A 19,936-nucleotide genomic window follows, 5' to 3' on the forward strand; every position below is an offset into this window, starting at 1 on the left:
ACTCCTGTACTCTGAGCTTTGATTTACGAAGGCCAATGTCACAAAAACTCAATTTATGACCTTACCTAACTGTGACGTTACTTTCAAGGAATTATGGATCTGTATTCTCAGATACCTCTGTTCTACCACATTTTTCAGTGCCCTACTGCTCACCATGTAAGTTCGACCCTGGTTGGTCTTCCGAATGAAGACCTCACACTTGTCCGCATTGAATTGCATCTGCCATTTGTCAACCCATGTTTCCAGCAGGTGCAGGAAGCTTTGATGGCCTTCCGACTACATGCTTTGATAGCCTGCCTTTGATATGGAGGTTATGCCTCATTAACTTTCTGGCGGCAAGAGGCCTGCAGCACAGTGTACCATCTTTAGCCTGCAGCTCCTCTCACAACAGGGTATGCAGCATTGCCGGTGCTGAAAGCCACAATTGTAATTGCCACTATCATTCAATGTGCTCTGAAAATCATCAAAGTTAATATAAATGATTTTTTAAAAAAACTGATCGGTGAGACTTTACAAATGCATTCAGTGGCCACTTTATTAGGTACATCTGCTCGTTAATGCAAACATCTACTCAACCGATCATGTGACTGTAACTCAATGCATAAAAGCATGCAGACCTGGTCAAGGGGTCCGGTTGTTGAAAATGCAAGCAGGCTTTTTTCACTCTTATGCTGAGACTAGAACTAGAGGTCAAGGGTCAAGAGAGAAAGGTGAAATATTTAAGGGGAACCTGAAAGGGAACTTTTTCACTCAGAGGTGTGAATGTAGAGTCTGCTGCCAGTGGAAGTGGTGCATGCAACATTTAAGAGAAGTTTGGACATGTACATGGATGGGAGGAGCATTAGACCATTAATTATAGGAGCAGAATTAGGCCATTTGCCCCATTGAGTCTGCTCCACCATTTCATAATGGCTGGTCCATTTTCCCTCTCAGCCACAATCTCCTGCCTTCTCCCTTCATGCCTGACTAATCAAGAATCTATCAACCTCTGCCTTAAATATACCCAATGACTTGCCCTCCACAGGTGCTTATGGCAACGAATTCCACAGATTCACCCCTGGATATGGAGGGCTATGGTCCAGGTGCATGTTGGCTGGACTGGGCAGAACAACAGTTCAGTGCAGACAAGATGGGCCAAAGGGTCTGTTTCTGTGCTAGAGTGTCTATGGTATAATGATTCTAATGATAAAAAGCCCCAGTCCAATAAGGGGGAAAATTGCTTGCTGCCACCCATCTGGTTAAATATATAAATGTGTATTTGGATATATTATCTGGTGTGTGCATTATATGTGCTGGAATTTAACACTCTTCCATTTCCAATCACAGCGGCAGTGATGCTGGTTCCACAGAGGTACACAGAGGATGAATTTGAAGAGCACTTTGGAGTGAATTACCTTGGACATTTTTTCCTTACCCATCTGCTCCGAGATGCTCTGAGGCAGTCAGGGAGCAGTGACTACAGCAGTCGAATCGTCACTCTCTCTTCAGCCACCCATTACATTGGAGAAATAAATCTAAACGACTTGCAAAGCAGGTATGAGCATGGCCCAGGTGTGTATGACACAGATATAAGCATCCTTTGCCACTGTATCAGTACATCTTTATGTTTTTACTGAGAACTTTTTCACCTTGAGTTTTAGCAACCTCCCCAGCAGTTGCACAAATGATAAATGTTTGAATTCTTTTACTTAGAAATTGGTTTAATATCAAGCTCAAGTTCAAGTTCTAGTTTAATTATCATTCAACCATACATGATTATAGCTAAACGAAACAGTGTTCCTTTGGGGCCAAGATGCAGCACACATTACCAACAGCACATAGCTCATAATTTCAGACAAAAAAAGCATACAGTCACAAAGAAATAAAATAATATAGCAAAGTCCCTGAATGACATGACTGTCATCCTGGTCCAGCTTGTTCTTCCACCTAGCGAATACTGGAGGGCAGCACTGAGCGAACACTAGAGGGCAGCATCGACAGAAGGGGCCAGACCCTAACCCAGTATGGATTCCAGGATTAATATTGTCACATGTACTGAGTTGAAAATCTCTCTCTTGCATGTCATCCATACATCACCAGTATATAACTTTTGGGACGTAGACATCACTGGCTTGGTCAACATTAGTTTCTGTAGCAGTTAGCATAGCATTATGTCAGCAGTGAAATCAGGGTTCAATTCCCACTGCTGTCTATAGGGAGTGAGTACTCTCTCCACATGACCGTGTGGGCTTCCTCAGGGTGCTCCAGTTTCCATCCACGTTCCAAAAATGTACTGGTCAGTAAGGGTTAGTGAGTTGTGGACGAGCTATGTTGGCACCAAAAGCACGACAACACCTGTGGGCTACCCCCAGCACATCCTCGGACTGTGTTGGTCATTAATTGAGAGTTTGAGAATTTAAGCATTGTTTCATTAAAGCAAAACCATTGTATTTTCATGTCTGGGTGATGTGTGCCCATGTTAATTGAAATGGACATTCTCATTGATGCCTTCATTTTCAGTCTAGCCATTACTGTATACAGGTGATCCCCATGTTATTGGGGAAGGTGGTGGAGAGGTGGGGTTTGATTTCCTACAGAAAGTTCAATATCCCAGTTTTCCTAGGTGAAGCTATATCTTCTGTACATGCTTAGAACATTGATATTACAGCACAGAACAGGCCTTTCAGCCCACAATGTTGTGCTGACCTTATAAATTACACTAAGATCAATCTAACCCTTCCCTCCTACATTGCTCTCCATTTTTCTAACATCTATGTGCCTAACTAAGAGTCTCTTAAATACCCCTAATGTATCTGCCTCTACCACCACACTGGCAACATGTTCCAAACATCCTCTGCTCTCTGTCATCACTTCTGACATTCCCCCTATACTTTCTCTAATCTCCTTGTACTAGCTATTTCCAGCCTGGGAAGAAGTGCCTGGTGGTCCACTCGATCTCTGCCTCATATCATATTATACTCCTCTATCAAATCACCTCTTATCCTGCTTTTCTGCAAAGAGGAAAGCCCTTGCCTGCATGAAGAAACACGAGATGTTTATTTATTTACTTTTTCCAACATAAATTCTGTAAGAGTGAAATTTATTCTGTGTCTCAGATTTTTTAGAATTCTGTAAGGGCGAAATTCCATAACCTGAGTGGCCGGAACACAGGGGTCACATGTATTCACTTGCGAGTTGCCGAATCTATCCACTTGTGCAAACAAAGTGTGTGCTTTACTGGCAGGGATTGTAACCCCGGTTATACGTTACATTTCTGTAGAGTTGGGTATTCTGTTTTGAACTCTGTTCTGAATGATTCAACAGATGGGTTCTAAGTACCTGATGCTTCATGCTGGAAGTACGATTTCACATACAACTATACAGAAGATAGAAAATATTCAGTCCAGATTATCGAGACTTATTAGAGCATAAGGTATAGGATAAATATTAGGCCATTCAGCCCATTGAGTCTGCTCCACCATCTGATCATGGCTGATTTATTTTCCCACTCAATCCCATTCTCCTGCCTTCTCCCTGTAATCCTTGATGCCCTTACTAATCAAGAACCTATCAACCTCTGCATTAAATATACCCAATGACTTGGCCTCCTCAGCTGTCTGTGGCATTAAATTCCACAAATTCACCACCCTCTGTATGGAAACTCCCCCCTCATCTCTATTCTAAAAGAGATGTCCTTCTACTGTGAGGCTGTGTCCTCTGGTCCTAGACTCTCCCATTATTGAAAACATCCTCTGTGCATATCCATCATTTCCATATTGGGTAGATATACAGTGTTGTTGTCAGACAATACACTGTAACACAGTGGACCATGGAAAACCAGAACTCTGAACCCCAAATAATGATATCAATATCAAGAGAAAACACTAAACCTGAGATGGAAATGTGGTTGCTGGACAAGGTTTATGGAACCATGACGTGTAGGGGGTGAAGGACCTGTCCTGTTCTATAAAGCTCCGTGACTGTAGCTGCATGCCTAGCAGCAGAAATCAGACTGCATGGCGGAATGTGTATGAGGGGCTGAATTCTATCTCCAATATTTATTAAATTATTTATTATCAGATTATTTATTTTGTGGCTTCTGGTGATGTTGGTAAGGTCAGAATTTGAGGCCCCGTCCTGAGAAGGGGATGAGGAACTACCTTCCTGGATTCCAGCAAACTTGGCATGAAATATTCTGCTTCACTGCGGCTCACGCTCTGGGATCTTGATCAGCGAGGCTGGGGAGTGACTTGGTGGATCAAAGCTGGTGAGGAGTTCCATTTACAGCTTCTGCCCTTATTCTTAGCAGAAAGTTGCTGAAGATGATGCAGCTCTGAAGAATTCCTGTGCTCATTCATCCTAGTCCACAAGACTTAGGAGCAGAATTAGGCCTATCCACCATTTCCATGGCTTATTTATACTCCCTCTCAACCCCATTCTCCTGTCTTCTCCCTGTGACCTTTGATGCCCTCACTAATTAAGAACCTATCAACCTCCACTTCAATTATACGCAATGACTTGACCTCCACTGCCAACTGTAGTAATGAATTCCACAGGTTCACCACTCTCTGACTAAAGAAGTTCCTCCTTTTCTCTATTCTAAAGGGTCACCCTTGTTTTCTGATGCTGTGCCCTCTAGTCCAAGGCTCCCCCTCTATTGCAAATATTTGCTCCATGTCCACTTTATTTAGACCTTTCAATATTTGATAGATTTCAATGAGATGCCCCCTCCCCATTCTTCAAAATTCCAGCAAGTATGGGCTCAGAGCTCCTTACTTGTTAACCCTTTCATTCCTGGGATCATTCTTGTGAACATCCTCGAGACCCTATCCAATGCCAGCACATCTTTTCTTAGATATGGGTCCTAAAACTGCTCACAACACCTCCAACACGAGGAAGTCTGCAGATGCTGGAAATTCAAGCAACACACACAAAATGCTGGTGGAACGCAGCAGGCCAGGCAGCATCTATAGGAAGAAGCACTGTCGACGTCCTGACGAAAGGTCTTGGCCCGAAACATCGACAGTGCTTCTTCCTATAGATGCTGCCTGGCCTGCTGTGTTCTACCAGCATTTTGTGTGCACAACACTCCCAAGTGTGGTCTGACCTGTGCCTCATAAAGCTTCAGCATCATACCCTTCTTTTATATTCTAGTGCTCTCAAAGCCTATGTTAACATTGAATGAGAAGGAATCATTACAGTTTTTCTCTCAGGAAAATTGCCTGAGGGAGAAGTTGCTAACGTAGCTGCAGAAGGTTCTATGTGTTGTTTACCTTTTGGAACCGGAGCAAAGCAGCTGTAAAACAGAATGGTAGGCAGTCAGTGAATACAAATGTGCTTGTGTGTCAGATTTGTACTCATGAAACAATGAGGCATTTATTTTTTCTTATGCTGCATGGCGTATGTTTCCTGCCCAGACAGAGGATAATCAGACTACAAACCCGAGTGGCAAAATAGGGCGCACGGAAGATAAATGGTCAAATCCTTATCTTTATTGCACGGTAGAGTAGCAGTTAGCAGAAAGTTTATACGGGTTTGATTCCCACTGTTGTCTGAAAGGACTTTCCACGTTCTCCCTTTGACCACATGAGTTTCCTCTGAGTAGTTTGGGTTCTTCCCACATTCCAAAGTAGTTAATTGGTCACTTGGGTCTAATTGGGTAATATGGTCTGATGAGCTGGAAGGGCTTTTTTACCAGGCTGAAATAACAATAGATTAAATTTGTACATAAACTGTAACTGTCTTCATTAATTAATAGCTAGTTCAGAATCAGGTTTAATATTACTGACATACGTCATGAAATTTGTTAACTTTAAGACAGGAGTACAATGAAATACATGATAAATAAATATAGAGGGAAAAACAGCATTACAGAAAGTATATATACATGTCTATTAAGTAGTTAAGTTAAAATAAGTTGTGGAAAATAACAGAAATTAGAAAAAGTAGTGAGGTAGTGTTCATGGGTTCAATGACCATTTACAAATCGGATGGCAGAGGGGAAGAAGCTTGTCTGAATCACTGATGTGTGCCTCTCAGGCTTCCGTACCTCATTCCTGATGCTAACAGTGTGAAGAGGACATCCTGGGTGGCAGGGACCCTTAATGATGGACATCGCCTTCCTCAGGCACCGCTCAAGGTGCCTTGGATACTACCGAGAATAGTACCCATGAGAGAGCTGACTAATTTTTCAAGTTTCTGCAGTTTTTTCAATCTTGTGCAGTAGCACCATTCCTGCATACCTGACGGTGATGCAGCCAGTCGGAATGCTCTCCACGGTACATTTGTAGAAGTTTTCAGGTGTTTTAGTTGACAAACCAAATCTTCTCAAATCCCTAATGAAATACGGCTGCTGCCTTGCCTTCTTTATAGCTGCATCAATATTTTGGGTCCAGGTTAGGTCCTCAGAATATTGACACCCAGGAACTTGAAATTGCTCACTCTCTCCACTCCACTTCTATGAAGATTGGTTCCTGTCCCCTTGTCTTACCCTTTCTGGGGTGTACAATCAGCTCTTTGGTCTTGCAACACCGCTCAACTAACTGGTATATCTTGCTCCTGCATGCCCTCTCATCACCATCTGAAATACTGCCAACAATGGTTATATCATCAGCAAATTTATTGATGGCATTCGAGCTGTGGGTATAGAGAGAGTGGGGCAGTGAGCTCACCACACAGCCCAGTGCTGCACCAGCATTGACCAACGTTGAGGTAGAGATGTGATTTCCGATCTGCACAGATTGTGATCTTTCAGTCAGGAAGTTCAAGATCCAGTTGCAGAGGGTGGTACAGAGGCACAGGTAATGTAGCTTCTCGATCAGGACTGTGGGGATGATGGTGTTAAATGCTGAGCTCTAGTCAATAATCAGCATCCTGAGATAGGTATTTTCATTGCCCCGCTGATCCACGGCCACTTGAAGAGCCAATGAGATTGCATCGGCTGTAGGCCTGTTGTGGCGATAGACAAGTTGCAACAGGTCCATTGCAGCTCTGTTACATTGAAAGAGCTGTCGCTCACTTGGTTTGTGCACTTTGCTGCATTGTTGTCAAGTCAACAGCACGAATAATCACAGAGCATTATATGAGCTTCAGCGAACTGCAAAGGCTTATGGGATAGTGACACCAATTTACCCCCCATGAATATATCCACCATGGTGATGCAGGTGAAAGAGAAATGGATCGTCAAGGCTCAGTAAAACAAAAGGGGTAAGACCCTGTAGAAGCTGGAGGAGGCTATAAGGTCAAGCAGTAAGGTAATGGCTATAAGCTAAGGACTCTACCTATTACCTTAATGTTTCAATCTTTCCTCTGTGCAGGAACCCATTACGTTGCTTATTGATGTCTCTGAAAGCAAACCACACACTGACCTCTCATGGTAGTTTATTCCTCTACTGAATTAACTTTTGTAGAGAGAGGAATGAAAAAGAAACAAATTGAACCTTGTCTTCAGTTCAAAACTCTCATGGTGACACAAGAGGGGTGGAGATACGGTTCTACATCTCTGGGCATGAAAGATAATTTGCGTTCATACATATCTTCAGTAATATGGAGTGTGGAGATGACATGTTTTTATATGGAAGGATGAGAGGAAACTTAGAGTAGGAGGCGAGAGAGTTAGAGAGCAAGAGACAGTCTGAAATGGTCTGTTAATAATCTTAAAATGTGTGGATAGTAAGCTTGGGCTTAGTACTGTTTCAAAGGAAGATTTGAAAGCTGGGGCATGGCATTGTAGTGCGAAAATGCCTTCATGCTCAGTGTTACCAAATGTTAGTTTCTCAATAGTAACTTATGCAGAGCTCCGACCCTTTATCAATGATGATGTGTTTCCTGTGTATTGGTGCCTATCCAATGTTCATTGCCCTGAATATTAGGACTATTTCACTAGAGTGAAATTATGTTGAGATGGAGATATGGCTCTACCAAAGGAGGTGTAAGGTGCTTCTTCCCTGATGGCCTGTAGGTCATCCTTGGGCCAAGGGTAGCACCTGCTTAGCCCTTTGATCAGGGTCACATGAAACCATGGGTGCAGGTGGTAGATGGTCGTAGGAGTAGCAGGGGCGTATCACAGGTCCTGGTTATGTGACCACTGATGCCAGGCAGACAATCTCTGAAGAGTATTGATAATAGCTGGGGTCACCCGTCTTTTAAAGACACTGCCCAGAAGAAGACAATGGTAAACCACTTCCATGCAATTTACCAAGAGCAATCATGATCATGGATAGACTGTGATGCATACCTCATACGACACACCACGTAATGACAATGGTGACACAAGATGCATGTGCTCTAGGTGTACCAGGAGATAAGAGGTATAGATCAAGTGACTTTTCCCCAGGGCAGAAATGACTAATACAAAGGGGCATCATTTTAAGGTGATAAGTGGGAAGTATGGGTGTGGGGTTGTCAGAGATATCTTCTTTAACAGAGATTGGTGGGTGCGTGGGACAACCTGTCAGTGATGGTGGTAGAGGCAGATATATTACGGGCTTTTAAGATATTCTTAGGCACATAAATGGAAGAAAAATGGAGGGCTAAGTAAGAGGGAAGCATTCATCTCAGAGTAAGTTAAAAGGTCGGCATGACCTCGTGGGCTGAAGGGACTCTACCATGTTGTAATGTCCTATGTTCTATGCTGGAATCTGGAGCAAAAAAAAAACTAAATAGAGGAATTCAATGGGAGTAGCATCTCGGGGTAGGGGAGGAATTGTCAACAAGATTGAGGTTGGACGGGGAAGGTACCTGGTTTAAAGAAGGGAAGGAGAAGGGTGAGACATTGGTGAGTTGATAACAGCTGGAATGAGGAGGGGTGAGGAAGGATGAGATAGAGCTGGGTGGGGAGAGGGAAGAGTGAAGCTGGATACTGAGTTTGGAGGGTGACTAACATCCTACAGTAAAGAGTACAGAGAAAATTTATGAGGCTGTTACTGGGTCTAGAAGACATCAGTAATAAGGGAAGATTGAATAGGTTAGGACTTTAATCCTTGGAACATAGAAGACAGAGAGGAGATTTGACAGAGGTATACAAAATTATGAAAGGTATAGATAGGGTAAATGCAAGCAGGCTTTTTCCACTGAGGTTAGGTGGGACTACAACCAGAGGTCATGTTTAAGAGTGAAAGGTGGAAAGTTTAAGGTGAACATGAGGGGAATTTTCTTCACTCAGAGGGTCATGAGAGTGTGGAATGAGCTTCCAGTGCAAGAGCACAATTTCAACAGTTAAGTGAAGTTTGGATAGGTACACGGATAAGAAGGCTATGGGGTTAGGCACTTTAAATGGTTCGGCATGGACTGATGGACGAAAGGGCCTGTTTCTGTGTTGTACTTTGGAGTACAATGCTGGAGGATCTCAACAGGTCAGGTGGCATCAATGGAAAGGAATAAACAGTTGATATTTTGGGCCAAGGCTATTCATCAGGTGTGGAAAGGAAGGGGGAAGAAGCCAGAATAAGCAGGTGGCAGAAGGAGAGGGAGGACAAGCTTGAAAGTGATAGGTAAATACGAGTGTGTGTGGGGGGGGGGGGGGGAATGAAGTGAGAAGCTGGGAGGTGATGGGAACCAGATGAGAGAGGGGATCTAGTAAATGAGATGTCATCATTGTGGGAAGGGGATAAAATTGGGTGATGGGGGGGGGGGGAGCGAAACAGAAGGTGGTGGTGGAGGAGGAGGCATATCTGAAAGTGAAAATTTTATTATTCATGTCATTCAATTGTAGATCTGGTATCATTTTCAAACACCATGCATTTGCCCCTTTATTTTTATGACATCCTGCTGGTCTACCAGCTTCAGAGACCTTGACAACTCCCCCGATTCAGAGTCTCAGTTTGAAAACATTGATCATTCCTCTGCCTTCACAGATGCTGCCTGATCTGCTGAGTTCCTCCAGCCCTTTGGTCTTTTTTGCTCCAGATTCCAGCATCTGCTGTCTCTTGTATCTCCATCAGCATTCCTCCTGCTTCATTCTCTAGTAGATCCCTGATTTTAATTGATCCACCATCTCTAAAGGTTAACCGGCAGGTTGAGTCTGTGGTGAGGAAGGCAAATGCGATGTTGGCATTCATTTTGAGATGACTAGAATATAAATGCAAGGCCTTATAGGCATTTGTCAGACTGCGCTTGAAGCACTGTGAGCCATTTTGAGCCCCTAAAAATGATGTAATGATGTGCAGGCAGTGAAAAGGGCCCAGAGGAGGAGTTCCCAACCTGGGGTTCATGAATCCCTTAGTTAATGGGAGGGGTCCGTGGCATAAAACAGTTCACTAGAATGATTCTGGGAACAAAAGGGTTGACATATTAAGAGCATTTGAGCCTCTGGGCATGAACACTTTGGAATTTAAGACTGAGGGGGGATCTCATTGAACACCATCAAATATTGAAAGGCCTGGACAGAACAAATGTGGAGAGGATGTTTCCAATAACAGGGGAGCCTAGGACCAGATGGCACAGCCTCAGAATAGGAGATCCCTTTAAAACAGATATGTGGAGGAATTCTTATAGACAGAGCATGATGAATCTGTGGATTTCATTGCCAAAGGCAGCTGCGGAGGCTAAACCATTGGGGATATTTAAAACTGAGGGTGATAGGTAGCAACGTTTATGGGGAGAGGACAGGAGAAAGAATTTGAGAGGGATAATAATCAGCTGTAATGAAAGGCAAAGCAGAATTGATGGGCTAACTGGCCTAGTTTGCTTCAATGTCATCTGGTCTTATTGACACTATATCTTATCTTTCTCTCCCACACAACCAATCTCACCCCCCCACCACTTATCTTTACCTATCCCTCCTTTAAAATAAAATAAACACATTTAGCTTAACAAGTAGCTCGCTGTCCAAATCCTCCTTATGTGGGATGGTAACATATTTAGGTGGATAATATTCCACTCAGATGCCATAGGGTGTTTTATCATTTAAAATCAGGGGTTCCCAATCTTTTTTATGCCATGGACCCTCATCATAAACCAAGAGGTCTGTGGACATCAGGTTGGGAACCCCTACTTTAAGGGTTCTCTGCAAATGTAAGTTATAGTTGCTGTTCTTTGATCCTATATACGTTTTTGCTATTTTTGATCAATGGGACAATGCTGTGGTGCAGCTGGTAAAGCCATTGCCTCCAGCAGGCCGGGTTCACTGCAGGCCTGTGAGGAGTTTACCCACTGTCCCTGTGTGTTTCCTCACACTGCTTGGTAGATTAACTGGCCAGTGTAAATAGCCCCTAGTATGGAGATTGAGTTAATATGAATGAACCAAGAATATAGGGGGTTAGATTCAAGATTCAGGATCATTTAATGTCCTTTCCAGTACACAAGCATAAAGATTAACAAGATAATGGTACTCCACGTCCGATGTAGCACCCAAAAAAAACAATAAGTTAAAGAGCACAATAATAATAAAAACACGATAGATATAAATACAGAGATTGATTGAATGTCCATGAAGTGAAGCTAGGCACAGGAGTGTCTGCACATACAGTGACCACCAGGAAATGATTAAGTAGAGATGGTGGGGGGTTTGGAGGGGTGATTGGCAATAATATATGGGGGGATATGGAGAATATAGGGGTTGACACTCAAAACATCATATTGGCTTATTTCATCTTATCTTCGGCTTTAGACCTGATTCTTTCCAAGTGACAATTACTTGAAAAAAAGTAAATCAAACTCACACCCAGCACTTCCACTGGCAGCTCGCTCCACACTCTTACCACCCTTTGAGTGAAGAAGTTCCTCCTCGTGTTTCACCTAATATCCTTATCCCCATGACTTCTAGTTCTAGACTCATCTAACCTCAGTGCAAAAAGTTCTAACTTATGCAACTTTCCCTATAACTCAGACCCTCAAGTCCCAGCAGCATCCATATAACCATTTAACCATATAACAATCACAGCACGGAAACAGGCCATCTTGGCCCTCCTAGTCCGTGCCGATCCCTTAATCTCACCTAGTCCCACCTACCCGCACTCAGCCCATAACCCTCCACTCCTTTCCTGTCCATATACCTATCCAATTTTACCTTAAATGACACAACTGAACTGGCCTCTACTACTTCTACAGGAAGCTCATTCCACACAGCTATCACTCTTTGAGTAAAGAAATACCACCTCGTGTTTCCCTTAAACTTCTGACCCCTAACTCTCAAATCATGTCCTCAAGTTTGAATCTCCCCTACTCTCAATGGAAACAGCCTGTTCACGTCAACTCTATCTATCCCTCTCAAAATTTTAAATAGATCGATCAAATCCCCCCTCAACCTTCTATGCTCCAATGAATAGAGACCTAACTTGTTCAACCTTTCTCTGTAACTTAATTGCTGAAACCCAGGTAACATCCTAGTAAATCGTCTCTGCACTCTCTCTAATTTATTGATATCTTTCCTATAACTCGGTGACCAGAACTGCACACAATATTCCAAATTTGGCCTTACCAATGCCTTGTACAACTTTAGCATTACATCCCAACTTCTGTACTCAATGCTTTGATTTATAAAGGCCAGCGTTCCAAAAGCCCTCTTCACCACCCTATCTACATGAGACTCCACTTTCAGGGAACTATGCACAGTTATTCCTAGATCTCTCTGTTCCTCTGCATTCCTCAATGCCCTACCATTTACTCTGTATGTTCTATTTGGATTATTCCTGCCAAAATGTAGAACTTCACACTTCTCAGCATTAAACTCCATCTGCCAACATTCAGCCCATTCTTCTAACTGGCATAAATCTCCCTGCAAGCTTTGAAAATCCACCTCATTATCCACAACACCTCCTACCTTAGTATCATCAGCATACTTACTAATCCAATTTACCACCCCATCATCCAGATCATTTATGTATATTACAATCAACATTGGGCCCAAAACAGATCCCTGAGGCACCCCGCTAGTCACCGGCCTCCATCCCGATAAACAATTATCCACCACTACTCTCTGGCATCTCCCATCTAGCCACTGTTGAATCCATTTTATTACTCCAGCATTAATACCTAACGACTGAACCTTCTTAACTAACCTTCCATGTGGAACTTTGTCAAAGGCTTTGCTGAAGTCTATATAGACTACATCCACTGCCTTACCCTTGTCAACATTCCTCGTAACTTCTTCAAAAAATTCAATAAGGTTTGTCAAACATGACCTTCCACGCACAAATCCATGCTGGCTACTTCTAATCAGATCCCATCAATCCAGATAATTATAAATACTATCTCTAAGAATACTTTCCATTAATTTACCCACCACTGATATCAAACTGACAGGTCTATAATTGCTAGGCTTCCTTCTAGAACCCTTTTTAAACAAAGGAACCACATGAGCAATACGCCAATCCTCCGGCACAATCCCCGTTTCTAATGACATATTAAAGATCTCTGTCAGAGCTCCTGCTATTTCTACACAAACTTCCCTCAAGGTCCTGGGGAATATCCTGTCAGGACCCGGAGATTTATCCACTTTTAAATTTCTTAAAAGCACCAGTACCTCCACCTCTTTAATTGTCATAGGTTCCATAACTTCCTTACTTGTTTCCCACACCTTAGACAATTCAATATCCTTCTCCTTAGTGAATACCGAAGAGAAGAAATCATTCAAAATCTCTCCCATCTCCTTCGTTGCACACATAGCTGACCACTCTGATTCTCTAAGGGGCCAATTTTATCCCTCACTATCCTCTTGCTTTTAATATAACTGTAGAAACCTTTCGGATTTACTTTCACCTTATTTGCCAAACCAACCTCGTATCTTCTTTTAGCTTTTCTAATCTCTTTCTTAAGATTCCTTTTACATTCTTTATATTCCTCGAGCAATTCCTTTACTCCATGCTGCCTATATCTATTGTAGACATCCCTCTTTTTCTGAACCAAATTTCTAATATCCCTTGAAAACCATGGTGCTCTCAAACCTTTAACCTTTCCTTTCACCCTAACAGGAACATAAAGATTCTGTACCCTCATAATTTCACCCTTAAATGACCTCCATTTCTCTATTACATCCTTCCCATAAAACAACTTGACCCAATCCACTCTCTCTAAATCCCTTCGCATCCCCTCAAAGTTAGCCTTTCTCCAATCAAAAATCTCAACTCTAGGTCCAGTCCTGTCCTTCTCCATAATTATATTGAAGCTAATGCTATTGTGATCACTGGACCCGAAGTGCTCCCCAACACATACATCTGTCAGCTGACCTATCGCATTCCCTAACAGGAGATCCAACACTGCCCCATCTCTAGTCGGTACTTCTATGTATTGTTGCAAAAAACTATCCTGCACACATTTCACAAACTCTAAACCATCCAGCCCTTTTACAGAATGAGCTTCCCAGTCTACGTGTGGAAAATTAAAATCTCCCACAATCACCACCTTGTGTTTACTACAAATATCTGCTATCTCCTTACACATTTGCTCTTCCAACTCACGCGCCCCATTAGGTGGCCTATAATACACTCCTATCAGTGTTACTGCACCTTTCCCATTCTTCAATTCCACCCAAATGGCCTCCCTAGAGGAGCTCTCTAATCTATCCTTCCAAAGCACCGCCATAAGATTTTCTCGGACAAGCAATGCAACACCTCCTCCTCTGGCCCCTCCTACTCTATCACACCTGAAGCAACTAAATCCAGGAATATTTAGTTGCCAAACACACCCTTCCTGCAACCATGTTTCACTAATAGCTACAACATCATAATTCCAGGTATCAATCCACGCTTTAAGCTCATCCACCTTTCTTACAATGCTCCTAGCATTAAAATAGATACATTTAAGATACTCTCCATCTCCTCCTCTCTTTCCATCCCCAACAATGCATTCAAATTTATTATCCTTTTCTTTCTTCTCCCCTACATCTTCGGGCTGAGCGCATCCCTTCTCCATCACCTGCCTTTCCTCCCTCACACACTGTCTATTTACTTGCTCCACTGGTGAACTAACCTCCTCTCCCATAGTCTCCTCAAATAGTCTCCCGCCCCCCCATCTTACTAGTTTAAAGTCCGCCCTGTAGCCCTAGCAAACCTCCCCGCTAGGATATTGGTCCCCCCACGATTCAAGTGTAACCCGTCCTTCTTGAACAGGTCACTCCTGCCCCAGAAGAGGTCCCAATGATCCAGAAACTTGAATCCCTGCCCCCTGCTCCAATCCTACAGCCACGCATTCATCCTCCACCTAATTCTATTCATACTCTCACTGTCGCGTGGCACAGGCAGTAATCCCGAGATTACTACCTTTGCGGTCCTTCTTCTTAACTGCCTTCCTGACTCCCTATACTCTCGTTTCAGGACCTCTTCCCCTTTCCTTCCTATGTCATTGGTACCTACATGTACCACGACCTCTGGCTCTTCACCCTCCCACTTCAGGATATCTTGGACGCGATCAGAAACGTCCCGAACCCTGGCACCAGGGAGGCAAATTACCATCTGGGACTCCCGGTCACCTCCACAGGAATGCCTGTCTGAGCCCCTGACTATTGAGTCCCCTATTACTATGGACCTCTTTCTTCTAACCCTACCCTTCTGAGCTACAGGGCCGTCCTCTGTGCCGGAGGCTCGGCCACTGTCACTCCCACCAGGTAGGCTGTCCCCCCCCCAACAGTACTCAAACATGAGTACTTACTGTCAAGGGGTACAGCCACTGGGGTACTCTCTAGTACCTGCCTCTTCCCCTTCATGACTGTAACCCACCTATCTGCCTCCCGTGGTCCCGGAGTGACCACCTGCCTGTAACTCCTCTCTATCACCTCCTCACTCTCCCTGACCAGGCGAAGGTCATCGAGCTGCAGCTCCAGTTCCCTAACTGGGTCCCTCAGGAGCTGCAGTTCGGCGCACCTGGCGCAGATGTGGACGTCCGGGAGGCTCGGAGACTCCAGGATCTCCCACATCCGACACCGAGAACAACAAGCTGCCCTCACACTCATACCTCCCAAATAACTGAAAATACAAGAACTAAAAGATAAGCCTACTGTGCCCTCTTCCGCCTAAGCCCTCTGAGCCCAAGCCCTACACTCCGCGCCCGGCTCACTCCGCTGCCTGCAAACGAAGCTGCCCGCTTCTTAAGGCGGCGTTCTTTATATATCTTCCCTCCTTCCCGGGCCTCCTTCACGTGCCTGCGCAGTCCCGCCTCTCAGAACTCCGATCTGAGAAGCAATTGGACAATTTGAAAATGGCCGCCGCCGCACTTCCTCTCAAGCCTCGCTGTCCTCTTCCAAAAGAGAACTACCTCACTCAGTATCTCCTTTATATATCTTCCCTCCTTCCCGGGCCTCCTTCACGCGCCTGCGCAGTCCCGCCTCTCAGAACTCCGATCTGAGAAGCAATTGGACAATTTGAAAATGGCCACCGCCGCACTTCCTCTCAAGCCTCGCTGTCCTCTTCCAAAAAGAAAAAAAAATTCCTTGTAAATTTTCTCTGAACTTATATCCATTACCCTTTTCTGTGCCATTAATTGAAATGTACCAGCTTTTAGTTTAAGAATAAAATACGATGGGTGGTGGAAATCCAAATGAAAACCAAAAGAATTTTTGGAATTACAGTGTTTATGAATGAGAATTATGTTTATCGTTTAGCTTTCTAAGAATGCAAAAAACTTAGAGATGTGAGCGACTTTGAGCATCTTTGCATTCAAGGAAAGGGGAAGTGATCATAAGAAAGATGATCTGTGACAGGAGGACAGAAGAGAGTAAAAAGCATGATAGTTCAAAACAATAAACACAGGAGATTCTGAAGATGCTGGAAGTCCAGAGCAATACACAGAAAATGCTGGAGGAACGCAGCAGGTCAGGTAGCATCTATGAAAATGAATAAATAGTTGACGTTTCAGGCTTAGGCCTTTCATTAGGGTTCACCAGTCCTGATGAAGAATCTTGGCCTGAAACATTGACTATTTTCTCCTTTCCACAGACGCTGCCTGACCTGTTGAGTTCCGCAAGCATTTTGTGTGCATGGTGCTAAACAAGATAATTTGAAAATAAACCAAAAAAGATATATAAAAAGAATTAATGATTATATTGTAAATGGGAATTGCAGTCATTATCAACAGCTGTTGTATGATTAATGGCAAAGGAATTATGATCTGAAGTTATTGAATTCAGTTTGTGCTTGTAACATTGGAAGATGATTTATTGAAAAATGATGTTCCTCAACCTTCTGTTCAGCTACGAATAGCTTAGGAGGCCAAAGGCAAGTGTTCACAATGGGAATGAACTTCATAATCAAAATGCCATGTTGGCTTATTTGGTCTCGTCTTTGGCTTTAAACTTCATTCTTCCCAAAGGACAGTTAATGGACAATACACAGTGGCCACAATGGCTTCTTGTTGCTGTATCCCATCCACTTCAAGGTTTGATATGTGTACTCAGAGATCTTCTTCTGCACATCACTATTGTAACTCATGCTTATTTGAGTTACTGTCAGCTTGAACCAGTCCGACCATTCTCTTAAGTCAGAATTTTATTGAGTAGGGGTCCCTCTGCTCACCTAGAAGAGGTGGCCATGAAGGGTTTTGCAATATGACTAGAAATAATTTTGTGCTGGAGTCCCACAGGGAAACAGAAGCAAATTCACCTTCTTCCACACGGTAGGCTTATTCAGAAAGTCAGAAGGCATGGGATCCAGGGAAGTTTGGCCAGGTGGATTCAGAATTGGCTTGCCTACAGAAGGCAGAGGGTCGTGGTGGGGGGAGTACATTCAAATTGGAGGGTTGTGACTAGTGGTGTCCAACAAGGATCTGTTCTGGGACCTCTACTTTTTGTGATTTTTACTAATGACCTGGATTTGGTGGTAACAGGGTGGGTTGGCAAGTTTACAGACAACACAAAGGTTGGTAGTGTTGTAGGCAGTGTAGAGGATTGTTGAAGATTGCAGAGAAACATTGATAGGATGCGGAAGTGGACTGAGAAGTGGCAGATGCAGTTCTACCCGGAGAAGTGTGAGGTGGTACACTTTGGAAGGACAAACTCCAAGGCAGAGTACAAAGCAAATGGCAGGATACTTGGAAGTGTGGAGGAGCAGAGGGATCTGGGGGTACATGTCCACAGATCCCTGAAAGTTGCCTCACAGGTAGATAGGGTAGTTAAGAAATCTTATGGGGTGTTAGCTTTCATAAGTCAAGGGATAGAGTTTAAGAGATGTGATGTAGTGATGCAGCTCTGTAAAACTCTAGTTAGGCCACACTTGGAGTACTGTGTCCAGTTCTGGTCGCCTCAGTATAGGAAGGATGTGGAAGCATTGGAAAGGATACAGAGGAGATTTACCAGGATGCTGCCTGGTTTAGAGAGTATGGATTATGATCCGAGATTAAGGGAGCTAGGGCTTTACTCTTTGGAGAGAAGGAGGATGAGAGGAGACATGATAGAGGTGTACAAGATATTAAGAGGAGTGGACAGCCAGCACCTCTTCCCCAGGGCACCACTGCTCAGTACAAGAGGACATGGCTTTAAGGTAAGTGGAGGGAAGTTCAAGGGGGATATTAGAGGAAGGTTTTTCACTCAGAGAGTGGTTGGTGCGTGGAATGCACTGCCTGAGTCAGTGGTGGAGGCAGAAACACTAGTGAAGTTTAAGAGACTACTAGACAGGTATATGGAGGAATTTAAGGTGGGGGGTTATATGGGAGGCAGGGTTTGAGGGTCAGCACAACATTGTGGGCTGAAGGTCCTGTAATGTGCTGTACTATTCTATGTTCTATGTTCTATGTGTTCTTCCCCTTGCTCGAAAGTTTTGTGCTCTGACTTGCATTCGTTTGGATTGCTGAAGACTAGCAAACTCTCAAACTGTGCACAGAGGCTGTAAAAATCAGCTCAGTCGTTTGAAATTATTTTCAGAGCCAAAATGATTCCAAAATAGCACAGGCCATTCTAGATGATGATTTGGGGAGGATTTTTGCCCATTTGTAAATAGCATCTACCAGAAATATGTAGGCATGCAAATTGCACAGACCTTAACGTCAGTTATTATGGAGTTTAGAGAAATAGAGGGCAATGGGTAACACTAGGTAATTTCTAAAGTAAGTACATGTTCAGTACAGCATTGTGGGCCGAGAGGCCTGTATTGTGCTGTAGGTTTTCTATGTTTCTGTTTCTATAATACTAATCTTGTACCATGACATATGCCATGTATCCCCATGACCCTGTTTTATTTATTTTTTCCTTTTTTTCCAGTCCAGATGAAGGGTCTGCGCTCTTTTCCATAGATGCTGCCTTGCTTGCTGAGTTCCTCCAGTATTTTGTGCATGTTGCTTAGATTTCCAACATCTGCAGATTTTCTCTTGCTTGCCCCTGTTATTTCCTGAGCACGACCAAGTTTGCATTCAGTCGCAAGAACCGCTGATATTTAAAAGGATCATCACCAGAATTGTACAGCAAGGAATAAGTCTATTTAGCCCAACACATCCATGCTAACCCAGACTCTCTGATCTACAGGCCATTCCCAAGAAAGCACACACTGAGACAAACATCGAGTGCAGCTGGCAGATCATCAAATCAGTGAAAGACATCCTTTGGTACATTAACAGCATTTAAAAGATACTTTAACAGGTACATGGACAGAGATAGGATAATCGCAGGGGTTCCCAACCATTTTTATGCCAAGGACCCCTACCAGCAACCAAGTAGTTCATGGACCCCAGGTTGGGCTGATCATGGACAATTTTTTTAAATCAATGCAATCTTTATTCATTATTAAAAAAAATACAAGAATAAGCCTTGCAATACCTTTTCTTTCTTTAAATCCATAGGCAACGCTTTCAGTATTGTTCTCTTAACATTTCAACATATCAATGCCACTGCTGACATTCGTATGGCTCTCTAGGTTAGTACACTGTTACAATAATTGAGGGGCTTCCTCAGCCAACCCGGCTTCTCCCTTTCCAGAGGCAAAAGAACCCTACACTGTGGTCCTTCCCCTCCAAGCACTTGCAGTGGGTGCACCAAGCTTCAGTGCGTCCCTCAGCACGTACCCCTGCAGCCTGGAACGTGCTTTACTCTATGGGTGTC

General features: G+C 43.6%; 1 protein-coding gene across 2 annotated transcripts in view; it reads left to right on the top strand.

The window, feature by feature from the left end:
• Positions 1–19,936, top strand: part of dhrsx (dehydrogenase/reductase (SDR family) X-linked) — a 327,562-nt gene that overhangs the window by 229,011 nt on the left and 78,615 nt on the right. For both annotated transcript variants that reach the window (XM_059963779.1, XM_059963780.1), the window contains exon 5: positions 1,327–1,534. In XM_059963779.1, coding sequence (XP_059819762.1) covers positions 1,327–1,534 — 208 coding nt within the window. The remainder of the gene's footprint in view (positions 1–1,326; positions 1,535–19,936) is intronic.

The sequence above is a fragment of the Hypanus sabinus genome, chromosome 3 (assembly GCF_030144855.1).
Source record: "Hypanus sabinus isolate sHypSab1 chromosome 3, sHypSab1.hap1, whole genome shotgun sequence".
In the NCBI taxonomy this organism is placed as follows: Eukaryota; Metazoa; Chordata; class Chondrichthyes; order Myliobatiformes; family Dasyatidae; genus Hypanus; species Hypanus sabinus.